General features: G+C 36.9%; 1 protein-coding gene across 17 annotated transcripts in view; it reads left to right on the top strand.

Annotated features, from left to right (window-relative positions):
* The window catches only part of UBR5 (ubiquitin protein ligase E3 component n-recognin 5), a 79,127-nt gene that overhangs the window by 44,876 nt on the left and 12,171 nt on the right, over window positions 1–22,080 (top strand). For 8 of the 17 annotated variants that reach the window (XM_071738101.1, XM_071738114.1, XM_071738116.1 and 5 more), the window contains 25 exons: window positions 173–327; window positions 1,223–1,420; window positions 2,466–2,676; window positions 3,310–3,354; window positions 6,001–6,127; window positions 7,483–7,634; window positions 8,011–8,106; window positions 8,537–8,660; window positions 8,991–9,088; window positions 9,956–10,104; window positions 10,549–10,640; window positions 11,576–11,722; window positions 11,813–11,931; window positions 12,043–12,169; window positions 12,269–12,398; window positions 12,611–12,771; window positions 13,300–13,539; window positions 13,758–13,881; window positions 14,653–14,764; window positions 15,877–16,008; window positions 16,959–17,216; window positions 17,592–17,860; window positions 19,460–19,671; window positions 20,036–20,266; window positions 21,963–22,036. In XM_071738101.1, coding sequence (XP_071594202.1) covers window positions 173–327; window positions 1,223–1,420; window positions 2,466–2,676; window positions 3,310–3,354; window positions 6,001–6,127; window positions 7,483–7,634; window positions 8,011–8,106; window positions 8,537–8,660; window positions 8,991–9,088; window positions 9,956–10,104; window positions 10,549–10,640; window positions 11,576–11,722; window positions 11,813–11,931; window positions 12,043–12,169; window positions 12,269–12,398; window positions 12,611–12,771; window positions 13,300–13,539; window positions 13,758–13,881; window positions 14,653–14,764; window positions 15,877–16,008; window positions 16,959–17,216; window positions 17,592–17,860; window positions 19,460–19,671; window positions 20,036–20,266; window positions 21,963–22,036 — 3,783 coding nt within the window. The remainder of the gene's footprint in view (window positions 1–172; window positions 328–1,222; window positions 1,421–2,465; window positions 2,677–3,309; window positions 3,355–6,000; window positions 6,128–7,482; window positions 7,635–8,010; window positions 8,107–8,536; window positions 8,661–8,990; window positions 9,089–9,955; window positions 10,105–10,548; window positions 10,641–11,575; window positions 11,723–11,812; window positions 11,932–12,042; window positions 12,170–12,268; window positions 12,399–12,610; window positions 12,772–13,299; window positions 13,540–13,757; window positions 13,882–14,652; window positions 14,765–15,876; window positions 16,009–16,958; window positions 17,217–17,591; window positions 17,861–19,459; window positions 19,672–20,035; window positions 20,267–21,962; window positions 22,037–22,080) is intronic. The other 9 variants (XM_071738109.1, XM_071738106.1, XM_071738111.1 and 6 more) reach the window with 4 other exon arrangements.

Genomic DNA, 22,080 nt, shown 5'->3' with positions numbered 1-22,080 from the left:
TGGATCCTTACATTACCTGCCTCCTCCTGATGGAAAACAACTACTGTTAGACTAACTTAATCAGTTGTTTCCATTGATACTAGTAAGTCCTTGAAAGTGCTTTAGTTAGGAGTTCTTGTACTGGATGCCATTAGTAAGAGACATTAACTTTTTTCTCTATGTATCCTTGAAGGAGTTCATGCTGTTCTGAAAACTGGGAGCTGGGTTCGATACTGCATATTTGACCTTGCCACAGGAAAGGCTGAACAGGAAAATAATTTCCCTACTAGCAGCATTGCATTCCTGGGTCAGAATGAGAGAAGTGTTGCTATTTTTACAGCTGGACAGGTTTGTGGTTTTGCATCTTAATCATTTCCCCTCACTGCACTTCACTTTCCATCATCTGTGAATAAGACAGTACAGCCTTTTTTGTAAGGTGCTTCCCAAAGACTAGCAAGGAAATAGTTCTTCAAACAGGTCATGAAAGACTTGCTGCTACCATCAATATCTTGAAGACATGAGGGAAATAAGAAATCTAGGCTACTTAAGCACTTTTATTAATCCTACTCAAATTCTACCTTGAATAAAAAATAAAAAAGGAGGGGAAAAAACTTGACATGGTTTCTGTGTTAGTGTGAACTTGTTATCTGGCTATATATTGGGATAGGGTCTGATTAAAATCTGCTCTGGAGAATGAATAGAAATGTTAACAGAAAAAATACTAATCTGTATTTGATATTAAAAAATATGTAGTGAGATTATGTGCAACTCTTTCTACCATCCAACATCTGATTATACATCTTGATTTAAAGTGCAGACAACCATGAAGAAGGCTGAGAAAAAATTTAGTAACTTCTACAAACACACTATATTTTCTTAGGGTAGGGGAAGGAGACATTTTTGCAAAGGAACTGAATTTGAATGCTTTATTTCAATATGTTCAACTTTCATTGGAGAATTAAGTAAGCTAAAACTATAGGTACTGTATGTTTCACTGGTATTTTTTAATAATGAACATATATCATTAAAAAAGAACCTTTTGGTATTATTTGCTATGTAAAGCACATTTCAGGCATTTGAGAAGGGCAATCACACGTGCTGTGCCAGTTGTAATGAGAGGAGAAAATGGCACAAATGAGAATTTTAGGTAAACTGTTGTCATTATTGGCAGGTAAGCACCATTTGGAAAGGATAATATTCATAAATTCTGGAGACTTAATGAGAACTTTTGTCCCAATTGTAGGAATCTCCTATTATTCTTAGAGATGGAAATGGTACAATCTATCCAATGGCAAAAGATTGTATGGGTGGGATACGAGACCCTGACTGGCTTGATCTTCCACCTATCAGTAGTCTTGGAATGGGTGTTCATTCCTTAACAAATCTTCCTGCTAACTCGACCATTAAGAAGAAAGCTGCTATTATCATTATGGCTGTTGAGGTAAAATGTTTTCTTTACTACAGAACTGTGTGCTTTTTTTCATTTTGGTTTTAAAGCTATGCTTAAAGCTGCTTCATTTTAGATAGTGATTTGTATTATCACTGTTTCAAAGATTAATTTCAATGGAATGTTCTTTTAGAAACATGAAAGCACAAATGAATTGACATAGTAAAATGAAATATCAATCTTGGGGTTGCGTGGTTCTGTATCAGGCTTTAGATGGTAATCTTGTTTTAGGTAGTTTTTAGGTTACTTTTAAAATATATCTACCAGAACCCAATTTTATTTGTTTTATGGGTGCAGAGGTTTTCTGAGGGGTCAAAAAACTTATTTCCTTATGAATGCAATTTATTTTTTTAATCTTGTATTTGGACCATACACTAGGAAATTGAGTCAAGCGAAATTTTTTTCACTTGAAACACTTGTAGAGTTCCATAGTCATCTGTGGTGCTGTTTGAATAGTTCTGCTGTGAATTTATATAACTTACTTCTATAAACCTGTCAGTCATTTGGTTCAATTTAGTTAGATCTGCTGGGTGCTATGCTGCCACAGCTGTTAGACTGAGACTGATTTCACAGTGGAGTTTTCCATCGCAGTGGAAAACCTTGTTATATAGGGGGTGGAGCCTTCCAGACCTTCAACTGCTTCTGTTCGTTCGCTTCTCAGCTTGTGTTTCATGTGTTTAAAACAAATGTAAAGGAGCAAGTAGACTCCTGAGTTTTTTCACCTGTACTTTTCCCAGGTTACATGAAATAGCAGTAATCTGTTTCAAGAACCCAGCTGTGAAGCCAGAGGCATGTTTTTCTGAGCCCGATAGCTTCTGCTGGTTAAGCCTCTCCTTTCCTTTAACTTGTCTGTGCCTGAATGTGTGTCCCTTTCTGTCTTTCACAGTGCTGTAATTGAGGCGATGTGTATTCTCAACAGTTTCTCTAGATTTAGACCTTCCTATTAATTTCCAAAACAGAAAACTAGAAATATGTAGGAGACTCTTATGTCTGCCTGTGTATTTTAAATTGTTAAAATACTGCATTCTTTTGAGTACAGAAACAAACTTTAATGCAGCACATCCTCCGATGTGACTACGAGGCTTGCAGACAATACCTGATGAATCTTGAACAAGCAGTTGTCTTGGATCAGAATCCCCAAGTGCTGCAGACATTCCTTGGCCATAGATGTGATGGAAACCGCAACATTCTGCACGCTTGTGTCTCAGTGTGCTTTCCAACCAGCAACAAAGAAACTAAAGAGGAAGAGGGTGAGCTCAACAATATGATGAAAATACTTTGAAAATAAACTTTCTGTGCATTTTCAAGAACATTTGAAATAAAGGCTGCATTCTTCATAGATGTGTATCTTCAAATTTAGCACCTGAAATGTGTCCTAGCCTTTCAGAGGTGCTGAGATAACATTTTTATTACTCTGATAGCCATTTATAAGAATTTAGTAGTTAAGAATACTGAGCTGTTTTTATTGATTGTAAAAGACAAGTGTTTCACATCCACATGTTAATTTTACGTGAGAACAAGTGCTTTTCCACCTTGATATGACTCATATCCCCATTATATCACTAGTAAACTTTTTAGAGAAACGAAACTTAATATTTTGCAAGTGTTATAGTATATTTTAATGCCTCCAATAAGAAAGGCTACTTGCAGTTGACATGTATTAAGAAATGTGAAAGAAAGACCCTTCTGTTAATGCCAGTTACTCACACCATTTAAAAATGTCTATGAAATACTGTTATGTAAAAAGTATGTAGCAGAACAAGGTTGCTAAGTCAAGCACTCAAAAATTAGGAAATGCCAAAAATAAGGTTACCCATGTGTTCTTCATGGGTATTCATTGTGAAATGGTCTTTAATTACACCGTCATACTATTTTTTCCACAGGACTACCTCATTCAGTGCACAAGATGGACGGTGCTCACCGAATGGGTAGCTATTCAATATTTCTTTTTATCCTCATCATTCAGTGTGTGGCCCCATTCCTTACTTATTGCACTCCATACAAACCCTGCACTGAATAAGGAATGAAATTCCTTGCGGGATTTTTGTATGGTGCTGTCATTGAATTTTAGTCACTTACAGACCTTAATTGTTCCTCATATCCCTGTTAATAAAATGGGGATAATACTGCAGCTCATCTCTTGAAGGTATTATAGTTTAAAGTTTTTCTGTATGCAGTGATTAATTTTTCAGGGTTTTGTTTACGATGCTGAGGGCCTAATCGCATTTTTCTGAGTAGCTGTTACTTCAGAATACTTTATTCTAGAGCTGGATTAATAGTAGTTTTAGTTGTTCTGTGAATGTTTATTATTTCTGTGTATAAGGCACCTTTTAGGTGTCCAGAAGTGAGTGAAATGTTATCACGATCATCTGTAAAAACTTGTTTCACAAAGTTCTGTGATGTGTGCTTAGATGTGGCAGAAGTAGGTTCCAGTTCTCCAGAGTAATGATCAGTAGCATGAAATACAAGACAGTGCTTCCCCCTGTCCTTACCAGGCTGTTGCTGCCTTGCCACACGCCTCCCAAATGTTGCAGCAAACAAGGCACAAACAGCTTGCTCATCCTCAGCCCTTCATCTTCAGTGTCGTCCATCCTGTGCACTGATTGAGGCAGGGGTCTTGTTGTGGGAGGGAAGGAGAAACAACCCAACCCAAAACCAGCCCAACCTAAACCAAACCAAATGAACTGGTTAACAGAAGATTGTTTTATTATAAGCACACAAGTAAGCTGAAATAAGGATGCATGGGCAAACTTAATCTGACTTTTCTTAATTTGAGTGCTTGTCTTTGCAACCTTGACTTTCTTTCAGTAACTTCATTTGGAAGTAATCTAACTTTCTGAAAAATGAAAAATATGAACCTGATAGACTTTTAACACCCCTCTGCCTCTATCTTTCCTCTCACAAAAATTGTATTTAAAAGAATTCATATTTTTAGATTCAAATCACATTCACCTTCCTCTGTAACTGTTAGCGGTGGCAATTAGGATAAGCTTATTTTCTGTGCATCATCTGGAGGGCAGTGGTGACTACTGTTACTGTCTCTTAAGTTATACAGCCATCTACTAACCTGTAAATTAAATTTGATTCAGGAGTAAAGGCTTCCATTACAGATATGATGGTTCCTTAGCAATTACAGAACATACTGCCACTTCTCAGCTAGTATCTACCTGAGATCCTTCACTCTTCTTCATATAGATTCCTTTTTAAGTACCAGAAAGTGAATATTGAGGGCAGGGATAAGCTTTTTTTTTTTATTTATTTATTTGATCCTGTGCCTAGTTTTGCACTCTCTCCTACAGTGCTGGATAAAGGAGTTGCAGGGAAAATGGCCCCAAGCCTACAAAGGTGGGGGAAGGCTGCTCTGTTTCTCTGTGATTTTTCTAACTCCTCAGCTTCACCAATGGAAATGATCATGGAAAAGACAGGTCCAAAAGAATTGTTCAAACCATGTAAAATCACTGAAGAGTTACAATACTAAATTTCAGATAACTTTAATGAACACCTACAAATTAAGTTTTCCAGGGAACTGGGACAGATTTAATTAGGCAACAGAACAACAGATTACTTGTAGAGTCAAGGGCATTTACAGTTGAGGGGTCTCCAAAAAGGAGTACTAACTAAATACTAAAACCTTTTCCTTTCAGTTTGTACCAAAAACTGTCTTCTACTCAGTTGAAAGGAAAATTGCCTCTCTCCTGGCCTGTATCATGCTGAAAGTGGTTTATTTTTCAGTTTTCTGGATCAATGGCTGTAGTGATTCATAGTTTGCTCTGTAGTGACTGTGAGATCTTTGTCAGTAACTCCTAAAAAAGCAATGGCTGTTACTCTCTGCAAATGATGCACAGCTGACTTTACTGATTTATCTGTGTATTTATTTTGCAGATAAATAAATCTACATTAGGTCTTTCATTCAAGTTGTACTGTAACTGACAACCAGGCCATTTTTTATATTCTGTGTTGCACCTGGCACAGTTCAGTCCTCATGATGACTGGAACCTTTAGGTGCTATGATGCTTAGGGTTTTCCATGTTAGAAGAAATGCTTATTCTTTCTGAGGTAAACTGTTTGAGCTGCCTTATTGTACTCATCACAGTTAGTTTTCCTAAGCATGTTCATAAGGTAGCATGTGTATCTTATATGCCCTACAACTTTGCACTGTTGTTCATAGATGTTCATTGTGAAGGTGGGAGTGGTGTCTGTGTGCCTGTGATGTTTTGGGTTTATTTGGTTGTCATTACTTTTGAAGCCTTGACTCAGCAAGTGTCTGAAATCAGCTATGTGATAGGTCCTTGTGCCTTGATACTACTGAAAATTGAAAGCTTGTTCTGGAATTTTGGTGCCTTGAATTGGTGCCTTCCTTGCTGGCCTTTTAGAAGCCAAACCCAGTCCAAATCATGGTTGAGCTAGTCCAAAATAAAAATTTCTATATGAACTTACTCTCGCCCTCTAAATCTTAAAAAAAAAAAATTAATTCAGGGAACATTTTATGATTGGAGGCATTTCATACTTTATACTCCTTCCTTATAATTTTCTCAAGTGAAGTTCTGGCACTAACACTTTTCTTAATCTTTCAGAAGCAGAGCGCTCTGAGAGGAACACCTTTGCTGAAAGGCTCTCAGCTGTGGAAGCTATTGCAAATGCAATCTCTGTTGTGTCAAGTAATGGCCCAGGAAATCGGGCAGGATCATCAAGCAGCAGAAGGTAACATGACCAATTCTTTCTTCTTGTTTTCTCTGTGCTAATTTCCATGTTAATTGCCACTCTCTTATGAATTCCTTGTCAGTCTAGTTTAAATCTAGTTTATTTCTAAATTAATTCTGTTTTCTGAGGTTGGGGCATTGTCTTGTTGGTTATTAAATGAAAATGCTTCTCCTTGTGGGAAAATGGAATTTGTGTATAAACTGTAGTGTTTTTTGCTAAGGAAAATTAAGTATCATAGAAGTACTAGGATAGTGCCCAGACTCATTCTTTTAGGATAATTTCTGCAGGGCATGCTCACTTTTGCAGATAAATAGTACTGAGATCAAGGTAACACTGGTGAGGAAGAACCTAATCCTTTTTATCCTCAGCAATAATTGTTACAGTGGGAATCTTTTGTATTGAGGTGGCTCTAAAAGATAGATTTCTGATCCTGACAGAATCCTGATTTCTGAGGACATGTATGATCTTCTTTCCATGTTGATAACTGGGTGGTGCTCACATCAAGGGAATTTGACAGCACCTGTACTGAGTCTTAGTTCAGAGCACTTTGTATGAGAACATAGTGTTGTTTTCTTTTAACTTAGCTCTATAGTTCAAACAATTGTCTTTTATCCTTCCCAAGCTACAGTGTCTTTATCCTTCCCAAACTACAGTCCTTATCACAGTGATCTTTTTTATATGGGGGATAAAGGTAAGGGTTAAAGCTTCCCTCATGCATTCAGTATGAGCATTACTCATGAGGAAGTGTGTTTTTTAAAAAAAAAACACATCAAGTCCACCTTTATGTTGGTACCTCTTTGTATCACACCAGATTCCTTGGCTTCTTATTCCTACCACCCTCACCTCTAGGAAGATGATACAGAATTTCTTGAAATTGCTTTCCTCAGTTTTTTAACTCCTTTAAAATTTTTTTCAAGCCACATTTTTATTCTTTCATTAACCTCTTCTTGCAGTTAGATTTTGAAAAATGGCAGCAACAAGAAGAAATCTTTGCACAAACTTAACACTCTGAGCAATGAGTTTGGGGTAAAAGCAATGCTAAATAGTGGTAATAATGCCTATCAGCTACTGCTTTCTGCAGAAGGCAGTGCTGTGGTGACTAAAGATGTGTTCTGGGCTGAGAGCTGTCTGAATGCATTGCTGGCTGATTCTCCTTCCAAGGTCATTGTATTTTGTTGCAACAAAATAGAATAGAATAGAAGAATGAAAAATACCTCTTTGTTAATTCTTCTTTATGCTGAAGAAAAGTGGAGATAAAGAAGAGTTTAGTATCCTTTTTCAGTATGAGATTCTGCTTTAAAATGTTCTGATTATAAATGAAAGTGAAGGTATTTTCATCTTGGTTTTGTCCTCAGTTTGAGATTAAGGGAAATGATGAGAAGATCCTTGAGAGCTGCTGGGTTGGGCAGACATGAAGCTGGTGCTTCATCCAGTGACCATCAGGACCCGGTGTCTCCACCAATAGCTCCTCCCAGCTGGGTTCCAGATCCTCCTGCAATGGATCCGGGTAAGTCTGCTCATGTATCACATTAGACTGGAGCAGGAGAGTAATGAACTGGTGGCTTTTAGTGTGAATCACTTAGATTTTAGCATGAGATTAGAATAGCTAATACCACAGAGGTAGCGAGATGTGCTCTAAAAGTTTACTGAAGACATAAAAGCTGTAATCTTTTAGTATTTGTTTTTCTAACACTGCTGTCAAACCTCTGAAGTGTGTTTTGTAATGTTGAGTTACATTACTAAAACAGGAATTGAGCTGTTTGTAGGAAAGAGTACCCATTAAATACAGAGCGCCTACAGTGTGTTAGACATTGCAGAAAGAGCATGTTGTTAGGGATGTTTTTATGTATTGATATACATCCTGCTGTTCTGTTTACTAAAAGATGGTGACATTGATTTTATCCTGGCCCCCGCTGTGGGATCTCTTACCACAGCAGCGACTGGCACCGGCCAAGGACCTAGCACCTCCACGATACCAGGTGAGGACATGCTGCTTATATGATTATGTTTTAGAAGGAAAATTATCTCAAAAGCTGTCTCTGCTTGCACAGACTTTCTGCGTATGAAAAAGCCTCTTATCAGATGAAGATTGGATTGAAGCAGAATTTCACACGTGTGCAAAACATACATGAAGCCCCATGCTGTGTTTTATGTAGAAACAATTTTTACCTGGGGAATGACAAATATATAAAAACCATGGTAATCGGTATGAAATTGGGATTACTGTCTCTATTTCAGAATGTAATTCGGAACTGAAATTTACAGTACTTCAGTTAAATGTTGCTGAGACTGGCAAACCACTGAACAGTCAACCTACTGATGAATCACCCCAGTGGAACATTAAATTATTTGCTTTTAATCTTTGAAGAAAAATTGTTTCTCTGCATTTTTTTTATTTTTTCATTACAGGTCCTTCGACTGAGCCATCTGTTGTGGAATCAAAGGATCGGAAGGCAAATGCTCATTTCATACTGAAATTACTGTGTGACAGTGTTGTTTTACAACCTTATCTTCGGGAGTTGCTGTCAGCCAAGTAAGGGTTTTCATATGAATTTTCACTATCCTCTGTAATGTTGTATCACTGAAAATTCATTACATAGAAGCATTTTTTAAAAGGTTATTTAAAGTTGTGTTTGTTAAAATGGAGAATGATAGACTATTATAGCTGGGTTCACATCCTGCTGTACCTTAAAATTAGGTCTTTCACAGGAGTAAAATAAATAAGAGTGCTTTTTCAGTCTGTGCTTTTTTTATTGCACATGAGTAGCAGTGCTAAGTTGTCATTTTTTTGTTTCCTACCTCTCCTGTTGTAACAAAAAACCCCCCCAGAGTGTGTTTAAACTTACTTCTTGATTTTTCTTAGGGATGCAAGAGGCATGACACCGTTTATGTCAGCAGTTAGTGGCCGGGCATATCCTGCAGCAATTACAATTTTAGAAACTGCACAGAAAATTGCTAAAGGTACACCAGTTCCATTAATTATTAGCATGTGGTTCCTTCTGAAATCTGACTTGTGTGCCAATTCATTATGAATAGTGCTTTTTTGGTGGTGGTGGTAAACACCTCTTTCCAAAAAACATTGTGTTGGCTGTATGTTTTGGAAATCTTGCTATCATGGAGTGTCTTCCTCTTTTGTGGTGTGTATATTACAATAGAGTTCTATGAATATTACTGCTTATGTGTTTTTTCAGTCTTTTCAGCATTTCATTGCTTTACAAACATCAGTGGATTAAGGTACCATTTTTCAGTTGCACAAAGGTGCAGCTTATTTCTAGAAACTGGAAACTCGAAATTTATTTCTTGAAATTGGAAAAAAAACCCAATATGATAAGCCAGTATGCTAAGGTAGATTGTTCCTGAAAAGACTTGTATACAAACACATGTTTTGTGGCTTTCTTTTCATGTTGGTATGTCACTGTTTAAGAGAAATATGCAAAGTTGAATTTCAGGAGAAATTTCAGCAAATCAGAGCTGTGGTGTGACAAAGATCTGTAGGACTGTGTGTTCCTTACAAGAATATGGTCCATAAATTATTTAATCTTTCAATATGGTGATCCACTGAATTGATTAAAATACTAGAGAATTCAAAACTGGAAAAGAGTTGGTGGTTGTATTTTTGGGCCAGGGATTTGTAGCAGCTTCTATAAGGAGTACCTGTAATGTGACAAGCAGAAAGCTTTCTCAGTTGTAACAAAGACTTTATTCAGACTTCTAATTTATTACAGGATTCTGTAATGGCAAATGTTTGTCAAGTATGGGTTCTGTTTAATGGGTTTTTGTTGTTTTGGGGGGATTGTTTTTAACACTGGTGTTCTATTGTTCTCTTAGCTGAGGCGACTTCTAGTGAAAAAGAAGATGATGTATTTATGGGAATGGTTTGTCCTTCTGGTACAAATCCAGATGACTCTCCCTTGTATGTTTTGTGTTGTAATGATACATGCAGTTTTACATGGACTGGTGCAGAACATATTAACCAAGTAAGCCTTCTTTAAATTTATTTTTTCTCTTTTTAAGTAAATATGAATGAGTTTCAATCATGTGTTGTGTTAGTCCACTAATGTAACTTTAATAATTTAGAAGTTACATTGTTTTGATTTGCTGTAGCTTTAAAGTCTGGTATTGTTACTGCCTCCCCTAATTGCTTTGTACTCTCAAAGGGGCTTCTGTTGGTCAGGATATGGCTGTTTATAGGTGTGGCTTTTCCCCTTTGGGTAGCTTTGGCAAAAATTTTCATGGAAACAGCTCTTTGAAAACACTGAATATTCTAACTAAAAACAGTGTCTTACTTTCTAGAACTTATTTACTTCTAAGTGAAGGCATTGGCTTGAACAAGAGCAATTTCATTGTACCCTGAAATGGCAAGTACTGTAAGGAGAAAAGTATGCATAATATTATGGTGCTTTTTTTTTTTTTTTTTTTAGGATATATTTGAATGCCGAACATGTGGCCTGCTGGAATCTCTTTGTTGTTGCACAGAATGTGCAAGGGTCTGTCACAAAGGACATGACTGCAAGTAAGTAGTGTGTTTCTTGTAAATAAATCACTATTTGTGGTTTCATTTATTGATAGTTAATAGGTTTTTCTCCTTGGTGGAAGTGTTCAGGTACTACAAAACAGAAGATTAGTAGAATATTTAAAATATCTTTTTCTTCTGCTCTGTAAAATTTATTTTATGGATCAGAATTGAAAGAGTAACCTGAAGCAGTGTTGTACTTTTCACTTCATAGAATTTAGAGTAAGTGAGTGAGTAACACCCTCCCAAGTGCTTACTATTCTAAGGAAAATATATCTAAGTGATATCATGTTTTTGTTCCAAGTGCCTCCAGAAGTTTTCTGAAAGTCAGTGAATCCTGATAACAGATAATTCTTGTAAACTTTTAGAAAGAAGTGTAGCATATTAATTTCTAAGATCAACTGTAATAAAGGGAAAAGTGAGCAAGCAGTAAAATGAACAGTCAAGATGTCTCTGATCAGCCTGACCAAAGGTTTGAAGTTGTGGATGGTTTGTGCTACTGTTGCAGGATATAAATGTTACAGAATTAATAGATTAGCTATAATAAGCCTAACAGATGTAATTATAAGGATATTCTCATCATTGTAATAGTTGATGAGATTTTGCTGCATGTCATGAGTATTTCAAACTTTCTTGGCTGGAGGCTGTTTTGGGGAAGAACAAATGGTCTTGTGGGAATTCTAAGGCAGTATGAAAAGTTTTGTAGTGAAACTGCCCTTTTGAAATCAGTGTAGGAAACAAGAATAGCAAATGTCATGTGTTGCCACATGTAAACTCTGCATTTCTCTTTTAAACTAGGATTTGGCATCTTGGGGTTATAATAAAAAAAAAACTAGTAGGAATCTTAATGTGTGCACTAAAACCATGAGCCTGTGTCGCAAATACTTGGTATATTACTGAACAGTTTTGCAGCTCTCATTTTCTGTTTCTTGTAGGCTCAAACGAACATCTCCCACAGCCTACTGTGACTGCTGGGAAAAGTGCAAATGTAAAACACTAATAGCAGGACAGAAGTCTGCTCGCCTCGATCTCCTTTACCGCCTGCTCACCACCACAAATCTTGTTACAATGCCAAATAGCAGGCAAGTTCATATCTGCAGTGCCTATGGCAGAGTAATTTTTATTTTTTTTAAATATGTGATATATCTCCACTAATCCATTTCCCATCACAGGGGAGAACATCTGCTGCTGTTTTTAGTACAGACAGTTGCCAGGCAAACTGTGGAACACTGCCAGTACAGGCCACCTAGAATTAGGGAAGATCGTAATCGTAAAACTGCAAATCCTGAAGGTAAGAGGTGTTTCACTGAAACACGTGACAAGTTCCATATTTCACCATCTCTTTCTTATATTGCTTTCTCGTATGTATTTATTCATTTATTTGTTTATTTGTGTATTTTAGATTCTGATATGCCTGATCATGATTTAGAACCTCCTCGATTTGCCCAGCTTGCTTTGGAACGCGTTTTGCAAGACTGGAATGCGCTGAAGTCAATGATCATGTTTGGCTCCCAAGAAAATAAAGACCCGTGTGTATCTACAAACAGATGTCAATGTAAAGTTGGATCTTATTTTTGAGACCTGCTGGCTTACATAAAATTATTTTGTTTGTTTTTGTTTTTTCCAAGTCTTAGTGCAAGCAGTAGGATTGGTCATCTTCTGCCTGAAGAACAAGTTTATCTTAATCAGCAAAGTGGAACCATTCGCTTGGACTGTTTTACACACTGCCTTATTGTCAAGTGTACAGCAGACATTCTGGTAAGTGTTTGACATAGATTTTCTGAATAGAAGTAATATTAGTTTACCTCAGGTGATATGTTTGGAGTCTAATTCGAAAGTAACTTCAAGTTAGTTATGTTTTTGTGAATTTCTACTGTTATGACTTTGGTCTCCTTTTGAACCTTGATCTGTCTTTTTCCATGCTTCTAAATGACACTTCATTATTAGGTTGTAATGAACTGTTTCTACAGCTCTTAGATACTTTGCTGGGTACTCTGGTAAAGGAATTGCAAAACAAGTATGCACCAGGACGCAGAGAAGAAGCTATTGCTGTTACAATGAGATTCCTGCGTTCTGTAGCAAGAGTGTTTGTCATTCTTAGTGTAGAAATGGCTTCCTCCAAAAAGAAAAAGTAAGTGGTGGTGTGTGTGTGTTGGTTGTGGTGGTTTTGGCTTTTTAATTTATTCTTTTAATAGAATAGTTGATAGCAAACAATAGTGTGGGAAACATCTGAATTAATGTGTGGCTGTAAGCAGCAGTGTGTAGAAAGGAGGAAACTTCAAGATTACACAGTAGCTGCTAGTATACCATGTTTCTTTTTAATGCAACACTTGTTTAACTTGCATGTTCATATTGAAACTTTATGTTTAAACTGTTAGTATTTTTGGAAGCAAGTTTTTTAACATGTTAATTACAGTCTATGGTTGGTTGTCTATAAGAGATTTTAGATGTCTAGCCTTTGTCTCAAATTATTGAAAAATGTTTTAAACTGACTTGAATAGCTGTGCATATTTTTTCTTTATACACAAATTTATGTATCAGTTAAAGATAATAGTCTTGACATTCTGAAAAAAAGTTGGTATTACTTTCTTTTTTTTTTTTTTTTTTTTTTTAATGAAAAGTCATATTTGACCCTTATTTTTCCATATTTTTTCCCTAGCAATTTTATTCCACAGCCAATTGGAAAATGTAAACGTGTGTTCCAGGCACTACTGCCCTATGCTGTTGAAGAGTTGTGCAATGTAGCAGAATCTCTAATTATTCCAGTCAGGATGGGAATTGCACGTCCTACAGCACCCTTTACTCTTGCTAGCACTAGTATAGATGCCATGCAGGGAAGTGAGGAACTGTTTTCTGTGGAGCCTCTGCCACCCAGACCATCATCTGACCAGTCTAGCAGGTAAAATTTTTTAAAGCTCACTATTTGTTCATTTCAAGGGCTTGTTAAGGGTGATTTTGTTTTGGGTCATCGTTGGATTTTATTAACAGAAGTATGGTGAGGCTTCTTCTACTGGCAGTCCTGCTGACACATTGATGTCCAGAGGCCCAAATAATTTTTGTTCTTCTGTGTTTATTTTTTTTCCTCTATTTTTTTTCTTTTTTCCCTTTTTAAAACAGTTCTAGTCAATCTCAGTCATCCTACATCATAAGGAATCCTCAGCAAAGACGAATCAGCCAGTCACAGCCAGTTCGTGGCAGGGATGAGGAACAAGATGATATCGTTTCAGCAGATGTGGAAGAGGTCAGTTTTCTTTTTTTTTTGTTTGTTTGTTTGTTTGTTTGCTTTTTGGTGGGTTTTTTGTTTTTTTTTTCTTTCTTCTCAGGATAGCACCTGATGTAGTAGCACATGCTTAAACATCTGAACCAGAAATCCATATATCAAGTCCACTGATTTTCAAAAGATATTGAGTGGTACTTCATGAAGTCCTAGTGTGCCATAAGCATTTTGTTCTGTCAGGGCTTTTTAATCATTGTTTTGTATTCAGTAACACTTAGTCATTTCAGAGTATACGAAGTGCCTTGAATTTGACAGAACTCTAGTATGATTTAGATACTAATAAATACATATGTGACTTCCCTTAAATGCAACCTTACAGTGTAACTCCCCCTAAAGACATTTAAATCTTTCAGCATGTTTGCTATTACTCAAGTTCTGCTGGAGAACTACAGGGTCTTTTGTCAGGATCATTGCTGTTCAGTGTTTATAAACTAATTCTAGGCTTTACAGTAAGTTTTACCCTTTGAGCATTAAAATCTAATGTACAAGGCTGTGTTTTACTTCTGGACCTGATTTTTTTTCCTTCACATTATGGATTGTACAACCATGTATAACTACAGTGGCTTTAAGTTAATTTTCTGTTCATGTAAATTCTGTTGTGAGATCATCCTTTGTAGATAAGGGCGTTTTTGTTTCTAAGTTTTTAAATCAAATTTTATACTGAATTTTTGAAAATATGTAGGTTATCTCTGATGGGAAAGATATTCAAGTATAAAATTACAATGCTTTGTACAGGTTGAGGTGGTTGAGGGGGTAGCTGGTGAAGAAGACCATCATGATGAACAGGAAGAACATGGTGAAGAAAATGCTGAAGCAGAAGGGCAGCATGATGAGCATGATGAAGATGGTACGTGTGATGTACATCGTGCACATTACATCTTGGGTAAAAACCTGTGCATGAGACACTAAAAGGCATCTTCAGATTCACCAGTGATAATGATTTGAGAGCCTTGCATGAGTAGAAAGAATCCAGTTGTCAAGACTACACTGATTCCAAAAGGACATGGGTAACTTTATTAGATAACTCATAGCAGGCAACTACTTGACCATTTTTTTTTCTTCCAAAGGAGAAAATATTAGGATACCAAAGGATAAAAAAATCCAAACAGTCAAACAAAACCCCACCACCACCACTAAAAACAAATACAAAAGTCCACCAAACAAATGTTACAGGCTTTGTCAGTAGTATCGATTTTGCTTTTTGTATTTGCTGTTCTAAAATATTGTTGACATAAACTGTTTGAAGGACTGAAAAAATACCTACCTGTTGTATGGCCAATGTTAGAATAGTGGTTATGGTAGATATGTTTTCCAGAGGAATCTGAGTGATGGTGAGCCATTTTCAAACCTATCACAACTTACTAAATTGCAGTTCAGTATATTATAGACGAAATTACTGCATTGTGTATGAAAATTCTTGACATTAATATGACTTGTATTAGTAGTTTGGGATAAGATGTCCCAAAGCTATGATTTAAAAAATTTTACCATCTTCTCTTTCTGACTGTGCCTTGTGTATAACCTATTTACAGTACAGGAAATCTGTTTATTTGCTTGTTGAGTATACAGAATACTTGATTCTCAAACTTTTTTTTTTCTTAATAATTAAAAAGTGTTAGTTCTATTCACGTTTTAAGTTTTTGGGTATTCCTTGGATATTATTTTGAAACAACATCCAGTTATTTGAAACTTAAAGTCTTAATTTTCAGTGTGTGTGGGTGTGTTGAATGTACATATGCAATCCTGATAGAGATGGTTGTTAATTGCTGGAAAATAGAAAACTATGCTCCAAGTGTTGCTGCATGTGTGCATGGCTTTTATGATCTCTCCATGCAAATCTTAACTTCTGCCACAGTAAGAGAATGTAGATTTTGTTTAATGTGTCTCAGATGAGTCATGAAAGTTACTCTATTTTTTTCTCTTTTTAAACATGAGATGTTTCTAATGTTGTTTTTCTAGGCAGTGATATGGAATTGGATTTGCTAGCTGCTGCTGAAACAGAAAGTGACAGTGAGAGTAACCACAGTAATCAGGACAATGCCAGTGGCCGCAGAAGTGTTGTCACTGCAGCTACTGCTGGGTCAGAAGCAGGTATGCCACATCACCTTGTGTTTAATTGAGCTGTTAAAATTGAGATATTAGGATTAAGTTGTTCAGGAAAGGAAATGTGTTAGTGATTGAGCATGGCTTTAACAAGGGCAGAACTGGCTTCACCTAAAAAATACTGTTCTTTGTCTTTGGATCAGGCCTGCATCCAGCACTCCACAGGGACATATATTTTAAACAAGAGAAATTACTTCACAGCTAGATTGGACAGAATAAAAATCACTTTGTTTTCTCATCTTAAACACCTTTCACAAATATCCCTGTAACAATATCCCTGTATCACAATATCCCTGTAAACTTATTTTCCCTTTCTTCATTTTTTTTCTCTTCATCCAGCTTCTTCTCTCCCACCTCTGCCTTCCTCGCATTTCTGCTTTTTCCTTTGCTTTTCCTTACTTTTATGGTAAGGTACTACACAGACTTTTTGGATGAGGAGATGCACTTAGGTGCAGCCTGTTTTGCTCTTATGAAGCTTCTGCCTGTGTTAGCCAGATGTTACCTCTCACTCTTGTGAAGTGAAATGAAATCTTTTCACTCACTTTTAATGTAGAAGCTGGATATGCTTTAAAACAAAGTGTGAAACCTGACCAGTCATTTTAAGGGTTTTTGAAAGGAACTGCTCTGCTGTCCCGTTTGGAAGTATAATATTTAGAATTCATTGCCTGGGGGCAGAATGAGTCAAGAATTTTTAATTCAAATGATTTCTTATCTTTTAAAATGTAAGTAATCTTACTCTTTTTCATGAAACCTATGGAAGATTAGCAGTAGATATATAATATATATGGAGAATTTATTAAAGCTTTTCAGTAATGGTACGTGAACCTTTTTAGTACATGTAGTTTGTTCTCATGGAAAAAGTTTACAGTGCTGATACAATATGTGTACAACTGCACACAAGTGCAATTGTTACTCTTTATTGCTTATTTTCTTAATAGGAGCTAGCAGTGTTCCAGCATTTTTTTCTGAAGATGACTCTCAATCAAATGATTCCAGTGACTCTGATAGCAGCAGCAGTCAGAGTGATGACATAGAGCAGGAGACCTTCATGCTTGATGAGCCTCTGGAACGAACCACAAACAGCTCACATGCCAATGGTGCTGCCCAAGCTCCCCGCTCCATGCAATGGGCTGTACGTAATACCCAAAACCAGAGAACTACAAGCACTGCTCCTTCTAGTACATCAGCCCCAGCAGGCAAGTCTGAGTGAAATGCATGCATGAATGTCAGTTAATGCTGGCTTTGTTTTTTCCTCTGTTTTAGTTTGTTTTCTTAGGGATAAAATGTTACCTATTTGTCTTAGGACACTGCTGTAGCCTATCTTGACAGTTTCAGTTCTGGTTTTGAATTTAAAAAAAGGAAGGATATGTTCTAGTTCTTAAGGAGATAGGAGTATGCTTACAATAGCTAGTAAATGCTTACAATAGCTAGTAATTCCTTACTAGTTATAGTTTTGATGTCAGTAATATTTACAAGTTTATTTCTAGAGATCCTTGTTATATCAGGCAATACAGAAAATGCATAGCAATGGTTAAATAAATTCATTAACATCATGCTTCTTTTGTGTTTAGCAAGTTCAGCAGGCTTGATCTATATTGATCCATCAAACCTACGTCGGAGTGGTACCATCAGTACAAGTGCTGCAGCTGCTGCTGCAGCACTTGAAGCCAGCAATGCAAGCAGCTATTTAACATCTGCAAGCAGTTTAGCAAGAGCATACAGTATTGTGATACGGCAGATATCTGATCTGATGGGTCTGATTCCCAAGTACAATCATTTAGTGTACTCCCAGATCCCAGCTGCAGTGAAACTGACTTACCAAGATGCAGTCAATTTGCAGGTAAGGACATCCAGATCTCCATAGAGAAATGTAATCTCAGTACAGTTGTTTTTTTAGGTAAAATCATAGAACTATTAAGGTTTAAAGTGATCACTGAAGATTGTCTTGTCCAATTTCCCTGAGAATTAGCTGGAGAACGCTGCTCAGTTCTGTGTCCAGTTAGGTTTTGAGTATCTCCAGGGACTCCACAACTGCTCTGGGCAACACTCATAGAGCCAGATTCTTCTCAGTGATAATCTAGTGAATAGACAAGGGCAGCAGGCACAAACTGAAATATTTGGGAAGTCCATTTAAACTCAAAAACAAACTAGAAGTACATGATATGCACTGTTCACTGTCCCTTCTTTAAGGGACTTGATCATCCTTTCCATTACGTGCATGTATTTTTTGGTACAGTACTCTTGACTGTCATTTTTTGAAACACACATAAAGTGCATCCTTAGAAAAAATAAGTGAAAGGGAAAACTGGTATCTGTCATGTACATAAAGAAGTCTCTGAGACAAATGACACAGGAGTGTGTTCACTAAATGTGTATCAGCTTGACTGTGGGCATAGCGGATAGAGTGAAATCATCTGTACTGAATGCAGTACAAAAAATCAACTGTTTGAATAATACTGATGCTTTAGGGAGCCAAAGAAATCAAGTGATTTGGTTTTCTTTTTGTCAGACTATGTGTTGGGATGTGAAAACTGGATGACATTGTATTTACTCATGATTGAGCCGTGAAGTATGTGTATGGCTCTGTTTTCACAGTGCAGTGGAAGAAAAGGGCTTACAATTTGGGAGAGAAATATTAGAGATATTCTTGGATCAAACATTGGGGGAAATATGCAGGGAAAATAGTAAGATAACATAGAACTGATTTTACCCTTTTCTGTAATAAAACTATTCAGCAGATTCTTAATGGGAAAATACTGTCTCTGCTGAGTAGAGGTGTTTTGCAAAGGTTACCTTTTGCCAGCTGAGTGCCCAGGAGGGCTGAGGCAGCAAGAGATCTGTATTAGCATGTGAAATGTTGATGGTTGAGGGTTCATTTCAATACAGAAATGGTTGAGACAGCATTTTGTCAGTTTAGTGGATGCATTTGAAGTGTGAGGGATGTTCTTGAAGGTGAGAAGGCGGGCCAGTGGAGCTAGCAGATGGCAAGAAAAGCAGACTCCAGAGCCAGTATTGGGAGCAGGAGAGGTAAAGACTGGACCAGGAAGGAGAGGTTTGTATGCAGGCATAGTTGTCTGTGCAGGTCTTCATTTTGTTGTCTTCACTGAGTAGCTTGCAAAGGGTGAAGAATGGTGAAAGACCTGTGTGGTGAATGCTGTAGTAGCATGAGGGCTCTTAAATCTTCCAGAAAGTCAGGATTTGGACCAAAATCCCCATGGTGTGCACACCTTGGAGATGCTGGTGAAGAATGCTTCACAGACACGAAGGTATTAAGTGATGAGGGCTGCATACCACTGCAGTAAATCAGTCTCAATAGAGCTTTCAGATATCAGTCATTCTTGAGTGTAGTTTTAGAGCCCTTTTTTTAAGGAGTCAGGTGTAAAAAACATGGTGGAGGCTTCTGTTGTTTGCAGAGCTTATTAAATCTCTTTTTCTGTAGAATTATGTGGAAGAAAAGCTTATTCCTACTTGGAATTGGATGGTTAGTATCATGGACTCTACTGAAGCTCAGCTGCGTTACGGTTCTGCATTAGCATCTGCTGGTGATCCTGGGCATCCAAATCATCCTCTCCATGCTTCTCAAAACTCAGCCAGAAGGGAAAGGATGACAGCCCGTGAGGAAGCAAGCTTAAGAACACTTGAGGGGAGAAGGTATGAAAATAGTTTGATTACTGCATGTGGTATGAATTGCCAGTCTCACATTGAAACCTTGTTCACTGGCATTTTAAGAATCTAGTTTTGCAATGCAACAGTGTAGGTACCTTTTTGATTGATGTGGTTTTGCCACTTGTTTTATTCTGACATACTAGATTCATCTCAGGTATTAACTGTTTAAAATATATGGCTGCTTATCATGAAAATCATAAAATTATGGTTCTTCCTCTTATCACACTGGTTTTTGAGGGGGAGGGGATGAGTTTTTACATCCATATTGCAAATATAGTGACAGCTATGTAAGGGATGCATTGTGCTGCAGTGCCTGATCTCTCTGCACTCAATCCTCTTCTTCCTCCAGACGTGCCACTTTACTCAGTGCCCGGCAGGGAATGATGTCAGCCCGGGGGGATTTCCTCAACTACGCCCTCTCCTTGATGCGTTCTCACAACGATGAGCACTCGGATGTTCTTCCTGTTCTAGATGTCTGTTCACTAAAGCACGTGGCGTACGTTTTCCAAGCGCTTATTTATTGGATTAAAGCAATGAATCAACAGACAACGTTGGACACTCCTCAGCTAGAACGGAAAAGGTATGATGGCTGACTCAGAAATAAAAGCTTTTGGAAAAGTGGCCTTTTGTGCCCTTTTGTTTCAGTCATTGGTGTTACTCAGCAACTCATAAATATATATATATATATCTATGTATATGCATGTGTGTAGTAACATGCATTTTATTAAAAGAATATATATAATGGTGAACAATGTACTTATGTTTGACTGGTAAGTCTGATGCAGTATCCTGTTCAAATCTTCTAATGCTGATTGCTGTAAAAGGTTTTCTTACTGCTGAAACTTGAATTTGATTTTTAACTCCATGGCAGTGTTTCCAAAAAAAGTACTCAGCACAATTTCCCAGCTGAAAAGTGCAATCTGCTCCTCACATTTATCATGTTAACAGCTTATACAGGAGTCTCTCAAACACATTGAGAACTACGTACCATGTCAAAGTCTGGTGTGATGGGCGTAGGTTTTTTTTTTTTTCATTTGGTTGTGGATATTTGAGTGTTGCCTGATAATATAAAGCACAATAGGGAAGTCAACAGCTGAAAATATCCTGAAATTGAAAATCCCTGCTACTTCAACCATAACATTTCACAAAGTGCGTTTATTACTTTTTAAAAAGTTGTAAAATTTTTTTAGAACTGTTCTTTGATTTGAAATGGCAATTAATGATAATGAAAATGTCCATATGTTGGTAGCCTACACCACCTCTTCCCATTTCTTACTAAGTTTTAATGTACCTGAACTTGCCAGCAGTTTAAGTACTAATCCTGCCACTAATTTTTGATACCACAAGTTGGATGTAACTTTTCCTTTTCTTTATGAATCTAGTAACTGTAAAATATGAGATACTGGTATTTTAGACATATGTTGGACTTCTGCTTTAGTGCCAGTGTTACGTTTAATCTATGTTAGCAATGTAAGGCTTGTTATGACCCCAGAATGTGTACCAGAGGACTTCAGTAGTTAGACCTGTGGCTTTAAGCCATACTTCTGGAATCTGCTTTGTCCCCCCCAAATCACATATTGAAATCTGTCAAATAACTGTTCATAAAAAAATAATTGCAGAATACCCATGAAATGGTTATAAAACTATGAAGGCTTAGAGGTTTTCAGTTTAAGGTGAGTCGTTCAAATTCTAAGTTAGATGTTAGATGATGTTTTAGTAGCCCATATAAAATGAAATTTTATCCATCTAATTTCAGAACATACTTCACAATGCTCAAACTACCAGAAGTGAATACTAATGAAAGTTCTTGATCCTTTTTGTATTATAGTGAAAACCATTTTTTTTTAATATGTAGCTTGCAGTAGCTTCTGAGATGTGAGCATTGACATTATTTTTACAGGACTGAGCACATTCTGCAACAGTAAATTTAAGAATAGTGTTTACTTACATATTTTTTCCATTAATGCAGTGTTCCTAGGTCTTTATCGTGTGACATAGTCTTTAAAAACAAGCATTCACATTACTGAGGCTGCAACTTTTTAGATCAAACTTGGTAGGTGGCCAAGTTGCTATAATGCTACCTGTGTGAGTTATGTAGTGAGCATGTATTGTGAAGTACTTTACAGTACTCTGAGTTTGTTCTGGTATTTATAGCTCTGAAGTACAGTTGCTGATTAAACTCTTGCTTTTATTGATTGATTCAGGTGTAAATGTTTTGCTTAGTGTTTTCTTCAAGACAATTGACTCTTCTTTTTTCCCTGTTTTTTCTTTTTAAGAACTCGAGAACTTTTGGAACTAGGTCTTGACAATGAAGATTCAGAACATGAAAATGATGATGACACCAATCAGAGTTAGTATATAAAACCACTTCTTTAGAATGCCAGAAATGCAACA

Source organism: Heliangelus exortis, chromosome 2 (genome assembly GCF_036169615.1).
Source record: "Heliangelus exortis chromosome 2, bHelExo1.hap1, whole genome shotgun sequence".
Taxonomy (NCBI): Eukaryota; Metazoa; Chordata; class Aves; order Apodiformes; family Trochilidae; genus Heliangelus; species Heliangelus exortis.
This window is presented reverse-complemented; position numbering and strand designations above follow the sequence as displayed.